General features: G+C 34.5%; 4 protein-coding genes across 6 annotated transcripts in view; 2 read left to right on the top strand and 2 right to left on the bottom strand.

The window, feature by feature from the left end:
• LOC148572527 (nudix hydrolase 14, chloroplastic-like) overlaps positions 1-21,938 on the bottom strand; it is a 150,895-nt gene that overhangs the window by 38,712 nt on the left and 90,245 nt on the right. The window lies entirely within an intron of this gene.
• Positions 6,553-12,145, top strand: ARP5 (actin-related protein 5). The gene is made up of 12 exons (XM_016334678.3): positions 6,553-6,794; positions 6,951-7,021; positions 7,363-7,487; positions 8,268-8,312; positions 8,482-8,584; positions 8,987-9,096; positions 9,714-9,823; positions 9,920-10,010; positions 10,092-10,532; positions 10,708-10,835; positions 11,087-11,426; positions 11,536-12,145. The coding sequence occupies exons 1-12, from the start codon at positions 6,694-6,696 to the stop codon at positions 12,037-12,039; spliced, it is 2,169 nt and encodes a 722-aa protein (XP_016190164.1). The 5' UTR covers positions 6,553-6,693; the 3' UTR covers positions 12,040-12,145.
• On the top strand, positions 12,531-15,052 carry LOC107631279 (B-type cell cycle switch protein ccs52B). The gene is made up of 10 exons (XM_016334676.3): positions 12,531-13,086; positions 13,243-13,365; positions 13,445-13,549; positions 13,628-13,807; positions 13,865-13,927; positions 14,005-14,199; positions 14,283-14,384; positions 14,465-14,596; positions 14,680-14,873; positions 14,979-15,052. Exons 1-9 carry the CDS (start codon positions 12,661-12,663, stop codon positions 14,731-14,733), a joined length of 1,380 nt encoding a protein of 459 aa, XP_016190162.1. The 5' UTR covers positions 12,531-12,660; the 3' UTR covers positions 14,734-14,873; positions 14,979-15,052.
• On the bottom strand, positions 15,759-20,549 carry LOC107631278 (telomere repeat-binding protein 3). Of its 2 annotated transcripts, none has more exons than XM_016334675.3 (9): positions 19,918-20,549; positions 18,623-18,761; positions 17,690-18,521; positions 17,396-17,587; positions 17,223-17,302; positions 16,823-17,055; positions 16,419-16,733; positions 16,273-16,336; positions 15,759-16,182 (listed from the first exon to the last, which is right to left on the bottom strand). In XM_016334675.3, the coding sequence occupies exons 2-9, from the start codon at positions 18,701-18,703 to the stop codon at positions 15,949-15,951; spliced, it is 2,031 nt and encodes a 676-aa protein (XP_016190161.1). In that variant the 5' UTR covers positions 18,704-18,761; positions 19,918-20,549; the 3' UTR covers positions 15,759-15,948. The 2 variants fall into 2 exon arrangements, with proteins under 2 accessions (XP_016190161.1, XP_016190160.1); XM_016334674.3 differs by having other exon boundaries at positions 17,396-17,596; positions 19,918-20,299.

A 21,938-nucleotide genomic window follows, 5' to 3' on the forward strand; every position in this document is an offset into this window, starting at 1 on the left:
ATCAATACTTCAATACTAGTCCATGTGGGTCTCCCTCTAATTTGTACCCCTTTCAATTATCACATTTTAGGGTTAGGGTTAGGGCTCTTCTTCTTCTTCTTCTTCATGGAGTATACATAGATCTGATCTGCTCTCAATCAAAACCAGTCACTGTTTGCCGGTGGAGCATCATCAAGATTCACAAGTTCTTTCACTTAGCTTGGTGGTTAGCCATGACTATGAGAATCTTGATGATGCTGCAGCAGCAATAAATGACTACTACTACTACCACCTTCAGGAGTTCAAGTTCATCACAATAAGCCTAAGTAAGTTCTAAATTATTTTTACTCTCTTTTCAGTTCTCATGTCCAGCTTTTGCTTTAACACCCTTTTTTTTTGGAATATATATATTTTCATAATTTTGTATCAGTTAGTTATTAGTTGCCGCGCTCCTTGATGTATAAAAAGTCTGGTATTATATTGTTGTTGATTAATCAAGTGTGATCTAATTCTAGCTATTTAATTATCTCATCTTGATTTCTAGTTACTTCTTGGTTTTTGTCTATCTCCATTAGATTATATTATGAATGAATTGTTTCTAATTATTTTTTCCGGTAAATAAAATAGTTCTCTTTGTCTGCTGGGCTTAGTCTGTTGGATATATAAATTTTTATCGTTCTTTGTTAATAGCTCATATACCAAAAAAATTCCTTTTCCATTATGTCTTTGTCCCCATTCCCATGGATGAATCATGCTGTACTTGTACGATCCATATGATGCTGCTAAAGGGATAAAATGTTTTCATATAATTCTTTTGCAATAATCGATCTTGCATATATATTTACATAAAGGAGAAATAAATATCATTTTTGCACCTTTACGTACTCTTTATTGGCTTGAATTATTCCATCCTTACTTTACTTTTCTAATATTTCTTTTTTATTCCCACCAGAAATTATATATATCAGGTTTATTTGGAAACACCAACGTTGGTAACAAAAAAAAATATTAATAAAAAATAGTCAAAATTTATCTTATTAACTAATAAATATTAAATAAAATAAATTCGAACTATTTTTTTATTTTTTTAATATTATCGATTTGGAAAATACTATTAACCTAGCAGATTTTGGTTTTGTTTTAATGTACATAATAATACTCATTAATTATTGGTTTTGCTTCTTGCTGTCCCAATCACATTACCAATTTAATGTTGTACCAAAAGAAATCACATTACTATCGTAACTATACTTTAAACGTATAATTTTCTAGGTTTGGATATGCCCATAATAAGTGATACGGTGATACCTATATAACATTTTCCAAAAAAGTGAATCTTTGAAAGTGAAACTCAATCAGAACCAGCTTATGGCACACTGGTAGTATATCTGGAAAGGGGGGAAAAAGTAAAAATATGATAACTAACTTTTTTTATCTGTAAATTAAACTTTAGGTTTGGATGTTTTGAAAGCAAGAAATAATATAATGGTGTTTGTCAAATCTTATGGGATTTACTTCCATTTTTTCTTTAAAAATGATATACATATTTGTGTGGAATTCAATAGTAATTGATTAACTTTAAAATTCAAATACAAACAAAATAAATCTGTTATAAGTATAATTTTTATTATTTTTTATTTCTAAACCAAAATCTCAAATGAAAATTAAAAAAATATTTGAGAGAACATGTTAGAGATATAATTATAATTATTTATATATATATTATTTGAGAAGACATGGTTAGTGATGAATTTGAACTTCTTCTCATGGGTCTAAAGAGAGTGGGAGAAGCGGTGAAAGGATTGACGGTTGAAAAAAGTTTTTACTCTTTAAACTATATGAAACAATACCATAAAGATTTTGAGGATAACATGGTGTCTATTTGAGTAGTACATTTCTTTTTTCTTTTGGTTCAGGTTTTGTGAACGAAGAAATAATTCCATCAAATTAAAATGTAACCTTCTTCGCCTCTTGTAAGGAATACTTGTGATTCACACCAAAATATTTTCATAGACAGACTATTTTCAAATGATCTTATTATCAACAAAATTTAAGTCTTTCCACCAAATTTAATCGAGTAATTAAATGCTTAATTTAGTTATTCAAAATTTATGTATGAGTTAAAACTGCAAAATTTCTTATTGAATTAGAAATTAATATCATATACATTAGTTAATGTAATGGAATAATAATTTAATTTACAACCATCTTGAATTGGTTGAGTAGTCAATTCACTCGTCCGTTTAAATAAGTATTGGATATTCGGATCCTGCTTCTTACATGTAGTCGCAGATAACCAAAAAATAATTTACACTTGAAATTCGTAAGATCACATTGAATATTTATTCAAATTTAATTAGTATGAGAATAAAATCTTAAATCACAAGTAGTTTTTGTATATTTTCTATTATGATTAGGACATTCAATAGTCATATATCTAAAATTCATAAATATTCAATTTTTTATTCGAATTTATTATTTTCGTTGGTTTTACTGTCCAATTTTTCAACAATATATAGCAAAATGAAAATTTTATATTTTTTAGTCAATTTTTCTAAAATTCGTTGATATTTTGACGCAAAATTCAAAACCATTTAGCATTTTAAATGACGTTTGATTATAGAATTTGCACCAAGACTGAAATAGCAATTCAGATAAAGAATTATTATCTGTCTCCACCCAAAAAAAGGGAGAAAATTGAAGGAAAAGAACCATATAAATTATAGAAATGGAGAAAACTATGGATTGTCGTACAATAATAACATTTACACATACTTGGCATTCTTTTGATGAGATCTGATTATTAGAGCAGAGTATAATTAAGAATATCGTCTCTTTTTTTTCTTCTTCTTCTTTCAGTACACTAATTATATTATCTTACCCTTTAGTAAAGTGTTCCATGATTATTTTATGACTAAGGTAATAACAAAATACATGAGAATAATTTAGTCCTCCAAAACTAAATATCTTTCTATTGAAGGATGATATCAAAAGAATAATTTTATTCTAGAAATTGATCATTTCAGGTGATTTGACTAATTAAAGTTGATATGGGTGTAGATAGGGTGACCAAGCGAACGGCTAAGAATTCGAATGAGGTGATGACTGCTTAGAGCTATTTTGTTCTGACCTTAATGATGGACAAGATGAAATTGCATGGTTAAATTATCACTAATTGAATTGATATGTGGATAATGAGTTATAACTCAAATGGCATAGACTCCCCATACTCAATTAAGAGGTCACGGGTTCGAGTTACATATCTTTTTAAATTTTAGCCAAGAAGCAATAGCTGCTCTATTCTGTGCTAATAATATTCTTGCTAGGTTACAAAAACTTTATTCAATATTTATATATGTAATAATCTTTCATTTAGTGATTTACTAGCTAGAACCCATGTATGTGCTTCCCTAATTAGTGTTAGGAAAAGTATATGTAGACAACAAAAATACTAAATAATGTGAACAATGGAAATATCGGATGTTCAATTCAATATGTATGCAGATGATTATGTTAATTATTTTTAATTGGATGGTTATTCCTTTTGATTCGATTTACTCATGAATAGTTAATAATGTGTGGATGTTCAATTCATTAGATGTGCAGATGGTTATCCTAATGTTAGGGTTTAGGGGATAATTTGAGAGTGAAGTGTTATTTTACTTTATTAAGCCAATTCTAGAGTCTATTGTTCATATTGTTGATAAAAGTTATTGTCTACCTAACAAAATCTTTAGTGTTATTTTGGGATGTAATTAATAATAAAGGTCAATATAATCATAACCATAGCGAAGCCAAAAGGGCTATATATTAGGGTATTAGCAATTTCCGCAAAGTAGTAAGCTAGGAGGAATATGAAATGAAATAGTATATATGAAAGAAAGAAAGAGAAGAAAAAGATTATGATCTTTTGTGCATATGACTTTGATAAGTGGATGTTGTTGAATAGTGAATAGAGAAAGAAAGAAAAGTGATGTGTTGATGAATGAAGCATCCGTGCAAATGAACTAACCAAGAATCTGTAATAAGAGACAAGTAGTACGCCGCAGAATCTTTAATCAGTGAATTGTGTTACCCTTATGCTACTGCAATAGTACAATAATTCATACCACAAAAGCAACCAACTGGGCTCTACACCCTCTAATTTTCTCTATCATAATTGATTAAACACACACACAAAAAAGAAGAAACTACAACATCATCAATTTTAAAATATCTTCTTCCTCATAATTGAAATGAATAGTTATAATAAAAGGTGAAATTAATGGATTTGTAATGCTAATACGATCCATCTGATATGACTCAATTCACATGTATGGATATTTTAGAGGGGGATAGTACAATTATAGTGCTAATATACTGGATCAAAAGAACATACATATAAAAGTTTGTGACCTGCTACATTTACATGTCGTTTTTAAATTTATCGAATGAATTATGTAGCTAGCTCCGACCAAAAAAAGAAAAAGAAAAGAAAAGAAAAGAAAAGAAAAGCTTTATGTAGCATTTTAAACAATAATTAGAACTAGATATAAACCTATATGAAAGACATGCATTGTTGCTATCATCAACATTATTGGTGAAAAAATACAATAATGTTTTTTTCTTTATGCGTTCTTATATATTAATATATATGTTCACTATGTTTTACATAGTTGCAGTAATATACGTAATAATTACAAATTTATAGTATGTAGAAGAATGTATATTATAACTTTTTTTCTTTGCTTTCTCATTTAAGGGATAACTTTTATATTGTTCTTGTTATTCTTTCTATAGCGTAGTGGACGTACCTCTCGCTTCACATTATTGAATGCTAGAGAGAACAACATGAATGCATTATTCATCACTTTCATAGGACCACACTATCCAATTATTGTTGGGTCGATATATAGTGTATATTAAAATTAATTATTAATATAAAATAAATATTAGAATATAAATACATATTAAAAATAAATTAAATTACATATATTTATATATAAATATATTGGTGATTATTTTTAATAGTTAATTTTAGTGTTCAAATAATATTTTTGATAATACATATAATAGGTACCCATGACCATGAGCCAATGACCCATCCATTCTATCCATGCTTTATTAGTTTTAGGTTTATTTTAGTCTTTAAAGTTACAAATTTACTTTCTAAAGCTTCAATTTTTAATTTGTTAACCGCCAACATATATTACACTTTATAAGCCATTTTTCTTCTTCATATAACAATTTTACTTGTTTGAAATGTTAAGTGATATTTGACATTAGCTTGAGTTAAAATCTAGGTTCTATATACAGATGGTTTTCTGAATAATTATTTACATTGAAAAGGCATAAATCTTTTTTTTCTTTTTGAGATTTGCTTCGAACTTTAGTTTTGCCATATATATGAAGTATCAACTCTCTTTGGCAATCACCTAGCTCTTGGTTGAAGCTAATGACACCAAGGTCCAATTTGGGGGAAGTTGATTTCATGTGTGTGTTTTTCTTTCTCTTTTTTTTTGACGAAAAAAAAAAACTAAATTTCAAAGATGAAAGAAACGAGTATAACGGCGACAAAACCAGCAACACTACAATGCGCTAAATAATTTTTTTTATTGAAAAGAAAATAAACAATAACTAAAAAAGAAAAAACAAATAAGAAACTGCTTAAAAAGACAGTTTTGCTAAATATTATTCTAAAATTCTTTTTAAGGCAACGGAACCTCCACTTGGGGAGAAAGAGTTCTCATTGCAATCTTTACCATAATGTCTGCTACTGTGTTTGTATCTCTCAAAATCAACCGGAGATCGGCACGTCATTTTCAAGACATGATATCTCGGATTTTCAATACCAAAAGATCAATAAGACTAGAACAATCCTGTAAATTATGGATAATAATAAAGGTCTTCACACAATCTCATAGATAATATCTCTTTTTTTCGAGTCCCAAACTAAAAGAAAGTATCTCCAAATAGCAAATAATTCTCCTTGCAAAATATTATGACTCTCAATTATTCTTAGATAGCCTCATGATTGCCACATTCCTTTTCAATCTTTGCTAACACATGCAAAATCAACCCGAACACTATTGCTAGGATAGCTAGCATCACAATTAATCTTAAAGGTACCTACCAAAGAAAAATCCAAATGCCACTAATGTTGGAGGGGAGATAGAACTAAATAATTAATCATATAGACAAATATATTTGTAAAAAGAAAAATGATATTTGTATAATTTATTTTTTAATATTTTCTCATTTTTACCAATTATTTTTAATACTAAAATTAAAAAATATATACAAAATATACACAAAAATAGTGTAGATAACTTTTTTTTAGAAATTAAACGAGTATTTTTTTTTTTTGGTTTTAACAAGTACTTAAATATGGGTTTTTGTCAAAAAAAAGGAAAACGAGTTTGTTGTCCTTATAATAATAAGCCCAAAACCATTTGATTGTATGGGCCTAAGTAAGAAATAGAATTAGCAGGATCGAGATAATAAAAAAAAAAAAAACAAAGGAGTTCGGGTCGAACAACCGGGTCTCCGGAGCGAGTTCTGGTTCGGAGCTCATCATGCCTGAAAGTTTTTTTTGTGAAGAATGATTGCAGAGTCGTTGCGGAGTGAGTCGCAGGAACACACATAGATAGAAACTGATAGAAGACAAAACCCTGCTTCTTCTCCAAGTACCCAACAACGTCTCTTCCTTCTTCTTCCTTCAAACGAACCACGCAAATGCCTTTCATTTCGAAAATCAATCGCCAATCTGATTACAACCTCTTCCGTTCCGCCACTCCCCTCGTCATCGACAATGGAGCTTCATATTTCCGCATCGGGTACTCACTCTCACGAACCCTAATTTCACTCCCAATTTTTATTTTTCTTTTCTTTATTTCCTGGATAGCGTGCTTTCGATGCATTTCGGCTGTCAGCTTGATTATGGGTTTGCTGGTTTTAACGCTCAAGTTGGTTCCTTTTTGGTGAATTTTCAGGTGGGCAGGGGAGGATGATCCCCGTGTTATTTTCCGCAACATTGTTCAAAGGCCACGTCATAAAACCACCGGTATGATACTCTTCTCATGTTTCTCACCATTCTGTTTGGTTTTTCTTCGTCTTACTTTGTCACTGTTTGTGTTTCCGTGAAAAATGTATCTGTTCTTCTCCAGAGTAGCTGAGGCGACAAGCTTAGTTACTTCGTTACATGCTACTACTCAAATCAAAAGACAAACTTGTAGCTTAATTTGAGCTGATAAAATACACTACTTAAGCTGGTTTAACTGGATCATACCATTATGTACAAGATAATAATGTAATGTATAATATAAAATACAAGATAATTAGCAAAAACAGAAGGGAATAATGTAGCATATTGAATGATTATTCCGTTGACATTCTGTGATACAGGAGAAACTGTCACTATTGTTGGTGATCATGATCCAGCACTATTAAAATACTTCGACTGCACACGCTCCGGACCACGCTCAGCATTTGACAGCAATGTTGTTTACCAGTTTGAAATAATGGAATATGTAAGTCTCTTCTAAGATTTGTGAGTATGGAAGGGAAAAAATATGTTTAAGATTCAATTCTCGATGATCACTTCACCTGCTTGTTTGAGTTTGTGTTGTCCCACCATCTATGCTATATGCTTGTGAAGTTGCTCTTCTGATTTGGGAATTGGTATATGTGGTGGCTGCATGTTATTGGAGTCCCTGTTTTTTGAGGAATTAGAAGTAGTACTTGAACTATAAAGATTTTGGTATCACTTTGCTATTTCTACCAATGACATACTTATGGTGTTAGTTAATGACTTAAGCCAACTTGAAATGCAAAGAAGCAATATCTAGTAACTTCATACTTTAGCATTCACACAGGGCTTGGGATCATCTGTTCTAAAATAACAGAAAGTGTCCTCCATAATATTCTATCTTTTCCTCTTCTAGGATACCTGACTGCTGGGCCATTCTGATATATAGTTTTATGTTGAATCAGAGTTTGAACATTGACTATAAATATTGTGCTTTGTTTTTCTTATCTAGAGTTCTTAATTTCTTCAAGGTATTGCATGCTGATACTTTCATATCACTAACACACTGAGGATCATGTGTTGCAATGCTGGGTTCTTTTCTTGGTATGCGAATGATTAATTTGGGTGACATTTTGGGGTTTGATAGGTTAATGGTTATAGGTCACATATGGATTTTGGGATCATAGGCTCATACAACTAGTCGTGCACGTACATGTTTAAAGTGAATGCTTCATTAGTTTGAGTTGTGAAAAAAGGCATTACTGACATCTTTCATTTGTAGATTCTTGATTTTGGATTTGACCGGATGGGTGCAAATGGATCAGAGGTATGGCCTTATGTGGAGTAGTGTTTATTTTTCTTTCCAGAACATTCATGTTTAATTCTTGGTGCCTATGCTGCTGATGCAAATACAGTTTTTTTCTTTTCTTCACAATTTTAGTTTTTAAATTATTTTATCTCACTACTCTTATTTCTATGTTTTAATGCCGGAGCAGATTGATCATCCTGTTCTGATCACAGAATGCGTGTGCAACCCAGTTCAGTCTCGAAGTAAAATGGGTGAACTTCTTTTTGAGACATATGGAGTTCCATCTATAGGTTTGTACACCTTTGTTAACTCTATTTATTTATTTATTGGTGGGTGGGGGTTAGCTCTTCGTATACTAAGCGGCCTTAGTAGAAGCACAATTATAGGCTTGTTTTTGTTTTACCCTATAGCCAATCTATATGCCACCAGATCTGTTCGTAACTGGGAAATAAACTACGTGAAGACCTTAAAGGCCATGTTTGGCTTCTTGCCGCATATTTGCTAGTTTGGAGACCCCATCATTGGTGCGTGGATATTTCTGTTATGGGCTACATGTTTTAAGCATAATAGTTAATCCCAAATAGCATGAGCGGTTGACCCTGTAACCACTATAGTGGGTAGTGGGTTTGATAAGCTTGTGTTGTACATGCAGTTTTATTGACAAAGCAATCTGTGCTTCTTTGTTGTGGCAGCCTTTGGTGTTGATGCAGCATTTAGCTATAAATATAACCAGCTACAAGGAATTTGTGATAGAGATGGTCTGGCAATGTGTCCTGGATTTACTACAACCCATGTGATTCCGGTATGCACTTCATGCTATTTAGTATTCCCCTTTTCCAACAAGGTCATGTGAAGGAATCGAACTTGTGGTGTTCTTTTGTGAGAGAAAAACTTGTAAATATTATATTGTCTTAATGAGCAGTGGCTGTAATGTGATGAAATCATTTATCTTATTTTGCATCATCCTTAAGTAATAATTGCGTGTTTTCTGGTATCAGTTTGCTTGTGCTACTGTGCCTGACTGTCTATCTTCCTGCTACATGTAAAGGCATCTCCTTATGATATTTCTAAAAGTAATTTATGCTTAATTTGAATAGATAGATGACTTCAACATAATTTTAAATATGACTTGTAAGTGTAGAAAATTGAAAGTAAAAAAATAACACTACTTTTCTTTGAAAGAGTATTTCCACTATCGGGGGGTCAGGGGGAAGTTGAAGTACAAGAAACTCCTTAAAATGGAAAAGGAATCAGTAATTTTTGTTGTTTTTTTAAGAAAAACGTTTTAATATATGTGCAGTATCCTTTTTAGTGGTCAGTTTCTGTTGTATAGTAGGGTTGCTGATTTTCTGATAGGATTTATATAGTCTTCTAAGTGCATAATGTGTATTTATAATTCTTTATTTGTTTCGTTTACAGTTTATTGATGGTGAACCTATGTATAAAGGATGCTGCCGAACCAACGTCGGTGGATATCATGTCACTAATTATTTAAAGCAACTTCTTTCACTAAAATATCCTTATCATATGTGAGTATAAAGTCATCTGGGTTCTGTTTCAGCTATTACCAAACTGAGAACTAAAAATAGTACATAGTATTATATTTTGTTAAACACTTAATGCAGGGGAAGATTTACTTGGGAAAAAGTTGAGGACCTGAAGATGGAACATTGTTATATTGCACAGGACTATGTTTCTGAAGCCAAGTTGTTTCAGGTATGAAACTTGATTTTCTTCTTTTCCCATGTAATTCCTTTGGTGTCTCTTTGGCTTCACTTTATTAATGATTTTGGACAGAGAGGAACCAAAGAGGCGGAAGAAAAAACCAGATTGTGGCAGCTACCGTGGGTTCCACCTCCGACAGAGGAGCCTCCTTCTGAGGAAGAGATTGCAAGAAAGGCAGCAATAAAAGAGAAACTAGGTCAAAGGCTGCGAGAAATGGCTGAGGCGAAGAGATCATCTAAAATAAATGAACTGGAAAATGAATTACACGGTTTGGAGTTCCTTTTAAATCAGCTTGAACAAGTTGCCGAGAGTGATGTTCCATCTTTTCTAGCAGAAACTGGCTATGTCTCTAGGCAAGAGATAGAATCTGCTCGTAATAGAACTACACAATCCTTACGGAAAGCAAAAGGTGAACCAAAGAGTGAACAAACAGAAACTGAAAAGGCTGATTCCTCAAATAATGAGAAGTATTCTCTAGTTAACGTCGCTGATGAAATGCTGACACCAGAACAGGTCAGTTTGGTACCAAGCAACTGAGATCTTCCTGTTTTCTCATGCTTTAAATGTACATGTGAATTTTTTTTCTTGGAGCCATCTTTGTTTTACAATCTTAATACTCAAGCCCATTTTCGCATGTTGTTATCCATGTCTTATGTTGAGATGTCCATTGGTTGTGCTTGATTGGTAGCTTATTGAAAAGAAGAAACAGTTGTCAATCAAATCCATGTCTGAAGGGCATATGCGATTAAAACAGAAGCGCCAAGAAGCGGAATTAGAACGAGAAAGGAAACAACAGCTAGAGGAGGAGAAACGCTTGTAAGGATGTGTCAGCTTTTTAATTTTAATTTATAATACTTTGTTTGTTTATTTTGTGAATAAAATAACTTTTCCATCATATTCAATTTTGTAACTTGGGAAAACTAAACGAGAGATAGAAGAGTAAATCTGTTATTTAGGATATTGATTTTGAAGTAATCATGGCTGCTATCTTGAACAAGGCTTGAATGAATATAAATTTTAATGCTCAATATTTTCTTGTCCCTCCTGCCCCCCTTCTTTTACTGTAGGGAGAACCCAGAGCTCTACCTGGAACAATTGCATGCTAAATACAAAGACCTTTCAGAGAAAGTTGATCAGCGAAAACGGCTTAAGACAAATGGAGGCCATACAAATGGGAATAACCTGTCTGGTGGTGTTGGTCGTGGTGAGAGATTGAATGCTGCTCAAAGGGAAAGAATGCGCCTGTTGACAACAGCTGCTTTTGATCGTGGTAAGGGTGAGGATACATTTGGTGCCAAAGATGAAGATTGGCAGCTTTACAAATTGATGAGCAGAGACAATGATGATGATGATGAGGGACCAGATGAGGATGACGCAGAATTAGCCCGCATCTCTTCAAGACTACAGGTCAGGTTATTTCTTTTACAATGCGAAGCTATTGCAGTCATATTTTGACTCATTTCCTTCTACGAAGGGTCCTCAATGATTAAAGTTTGCCGAATATTTGCTTTGACAGGACTTGGATCCAACATTTGTGCCCAAATTAGAAACAAGTACCTCTCAAACTGCTGAAGTGCCTCGTGCTCGTCCTCTCACGAAAGAAGATTTTCAGATTGTATTTGGGGTAGAAAGGTTCAGATGCCCCGAAATATTGTTTAATCCAAACTGGGTTGCGGTTGATCAGGTAGGGTTAGATGAGATGGCTGGAGTTTCCATGAGAAGGTTATCATACAAGGATGAAAGCCTGGAATCGAGACTGACTAGTTCCATATTATTGACTGGTGGAAGTTCTCTTTTCCCTGGTATCATCGAACGCCTAGAAGCTGGAATTCGGATGATTAGACCGTGTGGTTCCCCTATAAAAATAGTTAGAGCACTGGATCCGGTGATGGATGCATGGCGTGGGGCTTCTGCCTATGCATCAGGGCCACAATTCCATACACAAACTTTCAGTAAGATGGATTATTATGAGAAGGGCGAGGATTGGCTTCGCAGTTATCAACTGAAATACTCATTGTGATTTGACTTCGTAACACATTGCTGTATATTTTCTGGAACATGAACATGAAATCATTCTCAATGTTATCTAATTGTTAATCTAATTGGCTGCACTAGCTTTTGCTGAAGCGAGAACATTCTGATGATTCTGCATGTTTAAAATTGAAGAACACGCGATTGAGTTGATGTTGATCACTGATTTTAGAGTTCCAATGAAAATAATAATGAGAAATATATAAAGTTAACTACATGTGTAATTTTTGTTTAGTTAATTAGATTCTCGACGCCTGCAAACTGAAAAGGTGTAATAGCAGATGAAATCAAAGTATATGAATAATAGACAATATTAAGTAATTTTGAAGCTTAGTAATAACAAGTAGTTAATAAACAAAATGTGAAAAAGTGTAGAAGAGGAAAGAGGCACAGAAAACCCAACGGCTACTGCGCAATTTAAGGAGCCTCTGGCCTCTGATAGGTAAGTTACCGTTGGAATCTGTTTAAGGAAACCATGCCACAATTTGACCGTTGAAAACACAACAATCTGCTCCTTTTCTTTTCCCAACACTCTCACACACACTTTCTTTTCTGCTTCTTCTTCTAACCTTCTTCCACTGCAGCAAAAGAAGCAGAAGCACAAGTAGCAATGGAGTCACCTCAGGCTAAGAAATCGGGGCTGAACCTCCCAGCTGGGATGTCCGGAACCTCGCTTCGCCTTGACACCATATCAAAGTCATCTTCTTCGACCTGTAGCGACAGGTTCATACCGTGCAGGTCCTCGTCGAGGCTGCACACATTTGGCCTGATAGAGAAGCCATCACCGGCTAAGGAAGGAGGCAATGAGGCCTACTCGAGGTTGTTGAAATCCGAGCTCTTCGGCTCTGACTTTGCTTCCCCTTCTTCTTCTTCACCAATGACTAGTCCCAGCAAGAACATGCTGCGCTTCAAGACCGATCACTCTGGACCCTCCTCCCCTTTCTCGCCTTCCGTCTTGGGACACCGCATTGACTTCTCTTCTGATTCTCCCACTCCTCCTAAGCCTCCCAGGAAAGTTCCCAAGACACCCCACAAGGCAAGTTCTCCTTCTTCTTCTTCACTTGCAATGCATTTGAAATTACCTGTTAGGGTCTAGGATGTTCAAATAATAGTGATCCAAGTTTCAATGTTATGCCTAGAATCTTGGGTGAAGTAACATTATAAATTGTTACCTATGATTATAATTGTGCAGGTTCTGGATGCACCATCACTTCAGGATGATTTCTACTTGAATCTGGTGGACTGGTCCTCACAGAATGTTCTTGCCGTTGCGCTAGGCACTTGTGTTTATCTATGGAGCGCTTCTAACAGCAAAGTAAGTCTTAATCAGCCACAATTTCCAGAACATGACTCAAGATAAAACCTTAAAAATTAAAGTGTTGATGTGGTTGCAGGTGACTAAGCTATGTGACTTGGGACCTCATGATGGTGTCTGTTCTGTCCAGTGGACCAGGGAGGGTTCTTTCATATCCATTGGTACAAATCTTGGTCAAGTTCAGGTACCTTGTTATAGATATAGTTAGTTGACTTGGCGATTGAGATTAAGCATGAGAATAACCTTATTATGGTACACACAGATATGGGATGGAAGTAGGTGTAAGAAAGTAAGAACAATGGGGGGGCATCAGATAAGAACAGGTGTGTTGGCGTGGAATTCGCGCATTCTGGCTTCAGGGAGCAGGGATAGGAACATTCTTCAGCATGACATGAGAGTTCCTAGTGACTTTATTGGCAAGCTTGTTGGCCACAAATCTGAGGTATGAAATATACATTGAACTTAATCAGAAGAAATGAAATTGATATCAATTTGACAGGTATGTGGCTTGAAATGGTCCTGTGATGACAGGGAACTTGCTTCTGGTGGTAATGATAATCAGGTATGCTTCTATTAACACTAGTGTAGATTAAAAAACAAAACATGATTGAATGTCATGATTTATTATTATATGAGCAGCTATTGGTATGGAATCAGCACTCTCAGCAACCGGCATTGAGACTCACTGAGCACACAGCTGCCGTGAAGGCTATAGCATGGTCACCTCACCAGAGCGGTCTCCTTGCGTCCGGCGGTGGAACCGCCGATAGGTGTATCCGTTTCTGGAACACGACAAATGGCCATCAGTTGAACTTTGTTGACACTGGAAGCCAGGTTTCTTTCTTAAGCTGTCTATTGAGAGACATGAATGAATAATGTACAGTTCTATAATAATAACAATAACAATGTTTGACTAGGTTTGCAACCTTGGTTGGAGTAAAAACGTGAATGAGATAGTAAGCACTCATGGATACTCCCAGAATCAGATCATGGTGTGGAAATATCCATCACTAGCAAAGGTAATAATTTATTGTGGCAGTTGAGAATTTCAAGTAATAAAAAGAATGTGATATGAAGAAATATTGAATTTGATTATTAGGTTGCAACTCTAACTGGCCACAGCATGAGAGTGCTTTATCTTGCAATGTCTCCTGATGGTCAAACAATAGTCACTGGTGCAGGGGATGAGACGTTGCGCTTCTGGAATATCTTCCCATCCATGAAAACACCTGTAAGCATTTATGCATGTCACCAATTTCCAATTATGCTTTATAAATAATAATAACCAGTTGGAATATGAATATGATATTTCAGGCCCCGGTTAAAGATACAGCTCTTTGGTCACTCGGCCGAACCCAAATTCGATGATCCCACTAATGCCCATTATTTTGGTTACGTTGTTTGTAATTAAAAATCCTCCCCCTAATAAAAAGGATATAGGCATATACATAGCAACTAAGGAATTGTAAAGTATTATTTTCCTCACTAATTTGTACTTTTTTAAATAGGCATATACATTTTTTTTTACCAAAGATACGAAGACTCGAATCCGCAACCTCTTAGATAAGTATGGGGAGATTATGCCATTTGAGCTATTACTCATTGACAAATAGGCATATACATAGCAACTTAGGAATTGTAAAGTTTTATAAATCGTAAGATCGATCAATAATTTCCTCTTGTTTTCGCAGGATTTAAAAAAGTACAAATTAGTGAGGTAATAAATAATACGTTGAAAATATGATTAAAATTTAATAACTAACACCAACCAATATAGTGTTTCTTTTTTTTTTTTTTCGGCCATAAAAATATAGTGATGAGTAATTGGCATGCATATATATGATATCTGGATAAGGATGTCAAATGAGAGGGAATATTCTCCACCGCTGGACCCCACTTTGTCTTCATCTACGCTTCAAAGTCACACCAAAATAAATATTAAAACAATTCTGCATCATCACAATTATGGTGGACCCCATCTCTGACCTTTTTATTATTGTAACCATCCACACCAGAATAATTGTGCAATTAACAATTATGATTAATTTGGTAAATTAATGAAATCAGAGGCTGGAATTTGATTCTTGATCATATTTTAAAATTTTATTTTCATTGCTCTCCTCGCATTATTTTTCTTTTTCTGTTTGCTCTTTTTTGATAGTTAGTATACATCATTAAGCTAAAGTTAACCACTACAAATATATAGAGAAAAGTAACAAAAACATGAAAGTAATTATCAAAGAAAAATAACAATAAGAACTAAAATTAGTAAAAAAATAGTCTACATTTCCTTTTTACCTTGTTAAGGCTGTAATGTTCTTTTAACATTTCTAGATACATTCATAAATGAAAATGAATTAACAAAGAAAGAAGAAAAGAACAAAACAAAAAAATGAATCAAAGAACAAATCAAGTTCCTTCCTGTTAGAACAATCCTTATTGCAACAAATCATTTACAAAATGCCAACCTGAATGCAATTAAAAGGGTGGCAAAGAATTTTGGTGTAAGAGGAAATTACATGAAATTGAATCAAAATGTACAAGTTTGTTGTGAATTATGATTAATCAAGTTTCTTTAAAGTTCTACAGCATCACAAGTGGTTGTGATTGGACAACAGCTTCAATGCTTGGTTTTTCAGTTTCAGCTGAGGAGGTTTCTGTGATCTTCAAGGTCTTGCCACCATGCTGCTTTGCTTGGTGCTGAGACCAGTAAGCATGTGCAGCCAAAACCCTATCCAACAGTTCCTGTGGTACTGGCTCCCCTCTCCTCTGTTGCGGCGAGATTTTCGCTGTGTGCACTAATGTTTTCCATTTATCCTGCACCACACACCAATACATCATTCATATATAGCAATTAAGAATCTATCATTTTGAAAATTTACAGAATGAAGGAGTGAAATGATGTACCTTTAAGTCTACATAAGTCCTGTGCTCAGCATTCTCGAAAGCTCGAAACTTAACATCACGCCACCTGCATTGGTGTAAACATTGTCAGCAAACTAAGTTGTGTTGTTTACAGGCAGTCAAAAGTTATATTTTGTAACATCCAATACCTTCCAGTTCCGAGTTCCTCAACAGCTCGGACCAGTGCTTCTACCTCTGTCACAGAGAACGGTCGCCTGGTTCGCCGCTGTGCACACTCGGAGCGCTTGCTTTTCTGACTAAAAGGGACCACAGCTAATGCATCTGTGCTAGCTGGAACAACAACCAGTGCTCGGCAATCTAGACTTTCTTTGTCAACAGTAGGGTCAGTGGGGGAAGTCATAGAGTCATGGTTACTTTCGACTAGGTTGCCTGGATTTGTCAGCAAGGAAGATTCATGCAACGTATCAGTAATCTCTGAATCTATCACCGGAGTTTCTGGGGACCTATTAAATTTAGGATAATGATGTTAGCTATGGAATAATGACGAGGCAGCGAAAAGAAAGAACAAACTATGTTATAAAGTTTGGCGCACCCGGCAGGCTGTGAAGTTTCACATTGAGAAGGAGGATCACCGACACAAGCTGCTGCAGAATCTAGTAGAGAACTCGGCTCCAACTCGAAACTGAGGTTATCCAGACTTTCTTTGCAAGATATACCAGTCTGTACAAGTGTCCTATTGTCATCTCTAACCTTCTTTCCCTGAAGAAGAACACCAACATGCGCACCACCTCCAAGTATAGTCATCACTGTTTCCATGATTGTGCTCTACAAAAATTTGGAATCGTAAACAGTGCAGAGGTTAGTGCAATGTTAAAGAGCAAATCACATTGATAAAATAAAAGAATGTAGCCTCTCCTATGTTGATCACATAACAGAAAACACTAACAGTAATAACTTTTCTGAAATGAAGATAAAGCTATCTCAGTTTCTACCTTCAGCGATCCAATAGTCGCAGTTTCAGGGACCTCAAAATAAAGCTCTGGTATCCTTATTGTCTTAATGCTAAATTTCACTGTTCACAAGGAAGACATAGCATGTTAGTTACAGTTGTATGTCATGAACAACCAAGATAAGGAAAATGAATGAACATAAGACAAGTAGTTACCATGAGGATCCTTAGGATTATCCATTCCCTTCTCAGGGGAATTAGACACACTCTCACTGCTGAATCCTCCATCCGAAGTTACCCCTGAAACCCGGTCAAAGAATTTCCTCCTCTTAACACGGATCTTGTGCTCAGATCTTTCGAAACTCTGACAAATCTTCCTCTTGCGATAAAGCAGTTGTGCTCCCATATCTGCAAATTCTATATTATTTTCAGTGAAACACAAACTCACTCGTAGGCATAGTATGCATCAGATAATGAAGCATTCTGTAGCACATTTCCAAGCCGCATTACCTGATCTTGAAAGTTCACAGTCCTTCAAGTTTGGAGCAACTTTCCAGTGTTTGGAAAACAGATGCTTCCTGATTCTCCGGTGCGCAATGCGTTGCGGAGACCTAAAAGTTTTTGACTTGGTGCAAACCTTGCTGCACCTTAAAAATTTTTCGTCATCATCTCTAACACCTAACTTATTACCATTCCCATGCTTCGAATAGGAAGCAATGGAAAAATATTTCCTATACAATGGAGACTTAGCATTACTATTTGAGTCAATTAGTGTCCGAGACATATTCAACTCCAATTGATTCTTCGTACTACTTTTATCAGCCGAATTTGATCCCTGAAAGCCTGAACTGTTAGCCTCCTTCTCCTGTCTGAATCCATTATTTACATTAACATCACATGACTCCCTAAAATTTTCAGGTGCTTCTACTAATCTATTAGAATAGTGTTGGAATTTATTATCCCATTCACAAATTTCGGACTTCACATCAGCTCCAGCTTTTCTCCTACAGTCAAAATTATTATTAGCTGAAATGCATCCTTGTAAACAATCTGCATTGGCATCCAGAACAGATTTCTGAGTACAGTTTTGCATGGCCACCTCAGTCCTGAACTGACTTTCTCCACAACTTCCCCGAAGAATGTTGTCTGTTATTATAGGTTTAACTTCGTCGTGTTTCTCTTGTTCAATGACACCTTGGCCAAAGGCAGGTTGATGATTTCCTTCGGATGCATTGCTAGAAGCAGAGCTTTCACTCTCCTGCAACAACATGCCAGCTAATGCAAGTAGCTCAAAAGCACAAGCTTCATCATCCTGATTTGCTTTCTTGAAAACACCCCTCCTCTGAACGATTATCAAACTCGGATATTAAAAGCGAGTCCAGGATTAAATGGTAAACATAAAATAATATCTCTCCATAATTGCAAGTTGACATAAGTACTTACTCTTGCAGATCTAGGGCCTTTGGGTATAACGGGGACACGAAAGCCATTAAATCCATAATCAATCCTCTTCTTTGACACCATAGTTTAAAATAAATAGCTCATCAAATAATCGGAAGCGTCAGCAGACAGATTTTAGTCACTGTAAATTTTGAGAGAAGACCCATACATTAAATTTAATTGTCACATTTTTTTCTAGAAAAACATGTAGAATAGTACTTTAATAATTAAAGCTCCAATTGATTAAACGGACAATTTCTATATAAATACAAGAGAGAAAAAAAGACCTCTTATTGAATTCTTTGTTTGACTATCACACAGTATGCAGGCAAAAGGAAGATTAACTGATTAAGAACAATAATTTTGAGAGGAAACATGAAATTAAGGTATGATTTGAAAACAACTTCGGTAATTAGTAATTACTCATCCAACTCATTGACTCAATTCCATGGAATCAGACATAAAAACAACACACAAAACAGACTTTAGATTCAAATGACAGAAACACAATTCACATCATAGCAATAACATAAACCGAGAATTGAGATCACAAGAAGGCCAAATCATGACATAGATTCAGATGAAGTGATGAACTCGGCGGAACTTCATAAAAAAAATTCCGATTCCGTGGTTGATTTTTGTTGTATCGGCAAATTATCAAATCATAAGAAAATCCGCGATCAAATGAAACAGGAAATCCACAATTCAGTGTGAAGGAAAATTCAAAAACAGAACACAGCATCATCACAACTGGAGCAGCAGCTGTAAGCTGCACCGAGTTGCAGTGTGCTAATTGTAAGAGATCAACACAAAGAAGACCCATTTCCGATTCTCAAAATTTGTGTGCCATCAAAACTGCAGAATTTCAGGCCAAACCGAAGAATCTGAAGGCAAGCACACCTACTCAACACAAAAAAAGAAAGTCCACAACCAAAAAAATGGAAATTTTCATTCCAAACGCACAAGAAACAAGTTGCACACAGCATACCAAGCCTAACTTCCACGATCGGATCTAGATTCTCAACTGAACCCAACAATTTTCCAGAAAAAGAAAAAAAAAATTCAGGTGCCAGAACAGAACAAAATCGCGTACAAGCTACCCCAATTTTCACTTTTTCCCTCGGAATCTCCAAATTCAACACGTGAACTGTGGCAGAGTTAACAAAAACAATCTCCACCACAAAATCATGATGAGAATTGAGATCACAGCTAGCAAAAAAAAAACACAAAACAAAAAAGAAAAAAAAGAGACTAGGCTCAAAATTCAACATCCTTGGCATGCAAGAAGGCCAACTAACCTGTACAAAGAACAACATTTGCAGAAACAACGATCCAAGCTATGATCAAGTTTCCAAGCTTCCCATTTCCCACATGGAAAAAGAAAAAAAAAATAACGTAGAAACTGGTTGTTCCAAATCAAAACCCCGGGAATCTGTATGGAAAATGCAAGAGATCCAAAGGGAATTTGGGAATCTGAAACTTTCAAAGTTGTGAGCTTTCTGTGTTTCTCTCTCCTTCAGACATGTAAAAACTCCATTTTTTTTTTGGTTTTTCGTATTTTGTCAAAATATGTTTTTTAAGAGATGAAATAGATAGATAGATAGATAGAATAGAAGATAGAGAGTTTGTAAATGGACAAAACACAAAAACCCACCCAATACCACGCAACAGTTCTCCCCCTTAAACCCCTTTTAATCTTATTAATACAATGGTTTTGACCACATAACCGGATCATCCAGTAAAATCCTTCCAGTTACCGGATATACCCGGTTACCCCTCCCCAAGCAAAAACCCTCTTTAGACCCATTCTTAACCCCCGGAGGAGAGAGAAAGAGAAGTGGGTGTGCCACGTGGAGGACTCATACTTTGTACGAAACCTTTGTTCCTGAGAAGAAGTAAAAAGAAAAGAGATAGGACACCGGTGAGAAACATTGGGACTTGGCTTTCGTGTGTGTATTTGTATCTGCCCATTATTATTACTTTCCATGTTTACCCTTTTTATTGGTGGTCCATTTTATTTTTCCTCTTTTGTTTGAGTTTGTTTTTTTTATTACATTTGTTAACTGCTAATTAATTAATTTTTGTGATTCTTCTTAGTTTAGTTTATAGGGTGGAAATTTACTTGTATTTTTTATTGCCCATGCTTCCCTTGGCGTATGCATGTTTTATGGTCCAAATTTTATATCAAAGAAAATAAAAGAGAACATCTTTTGAGTCTCATAAAATTATTAGCCCTTCATAGGTCATCATCGATTTATCATCGCAAATAATTATGAATGACTCGGTTTTCAATTCCCTGGACCCTCCATCAGTATATTATTCCTCGTTTTCTTTCTTATTTTTAGGATAGATTGTTGCTGTTGTTCATTTTAATTAAATAGAATCATTATAGGATCAGAAGAAATATTATCTGACCTGAGACTTCCTAAACGGATAATATTAATATATGTACATTCACACATTGAAAAGAATTTGTTTTGCAAAAACTACATTGGTTGGTTGATGGTATTTTTAAGCTTCGGGAAGAAAATAAATAAAGTACTATTCCCTTCAAATTTTCAACTAAAAAATTCGCATTGGATCTAATGATCTCAACTTAACCGCAGCTTAAGATTTAAAATTACCATTTGTAGTACAATATTTTACTATTTGTTTAAATCTTGGTCTCGGAGGGTTTCTTCGACATCAGTTTCTATGTTATAGAACTTTAAAAAAAATAAACTAAAATACTATTTTGAGTCTAGTGTTTGAATTAAATTTTAATTTTAATTTTTAATATTTTTAATATTTTATTTTTATTTTAAAATTTTAAATAAATTTAATATTATTCTATTATTAAGGACAATTTACATAAATAAATTGTTATACCTTCAAAATTACGCAATTATATTGTTTTCAAAATGAAGACGTAAATACATTGTTTCATATATCTATAGAAACCGCTATTGCCAGTAAAGAAAACAGAAACTGCGACAGGCTCTAGCGGTTTCTGTGCTGCCACATTTGAACGTAATCCGCGATTGGCAGCAGTGGATTATGTGTTTATGTAAATCGCTACTGACAGTAGCTGTTTCTATAGATATATGAAATAATGTATTTGCGTCTTCATTTTGAAAATAATGTAATTGCGTAATTTTAAAGGTGTAGCCATTTATTTATGTAAATTGTCCTATTATTAAATTTAGGTGAAAATAGATATCTTTGTATAAAGTTATTAGTTAATAACTATTAGATAATTTGATATATTTGACTAAATTATTATTTGATATCTTTTAACAATCAATTTTATATAAATACAAACTGTATATGAATGTACACT

Source organism: Arachis ipaensis, chromosome B3 (genome assembly GCF_059453495.1).
Source record: "Arachis ipaensis isolate K30076 ecotype BB chromosome B3, ASM5945349v1, whole genome shotgun sequence".
NCBI classification, from domain to species: domain Eukaryota; kingdom Viridiplantae; phylum Streptophyta; class Magnoliopsida; order Fabales; family Fabaceae; genus Arachis; species Arachis ipaensis.

What these genes read in the sequence shown, in the direction of transcription:
- ARP5 (XM_016334678.3), top strand. Translation starts at nt 6,694, where the DNA reads ATGCCTTTCATTTCGAAAATCAATCGCCAATCTGATTACAACCTCTTC. An exon ending in CTGAAGCCAAGTTGTTTCAG is followed by an intron (nt 10,011 to 10,091) that starts GTATGAAACTTG and finishes GATTTTGGACAG; the next exon opens with AGAGGAACCAAAGAGGCGGA. An exon ending in AAATGCTGACACCAGAACAG is followed by an intron (nt 10,533 to 10,707) that starts GTCAGTTTGGTA and finishes CTTGATTGGTAG; the next exon opens with CTTATTGAAAAGAAGAAACA.
- LOC107631278 (XM_016334674.3), bottom strand. Translation starts at nt 18,703, where the DNA reads ATGGTGTCAAAGAAGAGGATTGATTATGGATTTAATGGCTTTCGTGTC. An exon ending in AAGGCCCTAGATCTGCAAGA is followed by an intron (nt 18,522 to 18,622) that starts GTAAGTACTTAT and finishes ATAATCGTTCAG; the next exon opens with AGGAGGGGTGTTTTCAAGAA. An exon ending in CTGTGAACTTTCAAGATCAG is followed by an intron (nt 17,597 to 17,689) that starts GTAATGCGGCTT and finishes AAAATAATATAG; the next exon opens with AATTTGCAGATATGGGAGCA.
- LOC107631279 (XM_016334676.3), top strand. Translation starts at nt 12,661, where the DNA reads ATGGAGTCACCTCAGGCTAAGAAATCGGGGCTGAACCTCCCAGCTGGG. An exon ending in TTCCCAAGACACCCCACAAG is followed by an intron (nt 13,087 to 13,242) that starts GCAAGTTCTCCT and finishes ATAATTGTGCAG; the next exon opens with GTTCTGGATGCACCATCACT. An exon ending in GGAGCGCTTCTAACAGCAAA is followed by an intron (nt 13,366 to 13,444) that starts GTAAGTCTTAAT and finishes ATGTGGTTGCAG; the next exon opens with GTGACTAAGCTATGTGACTT.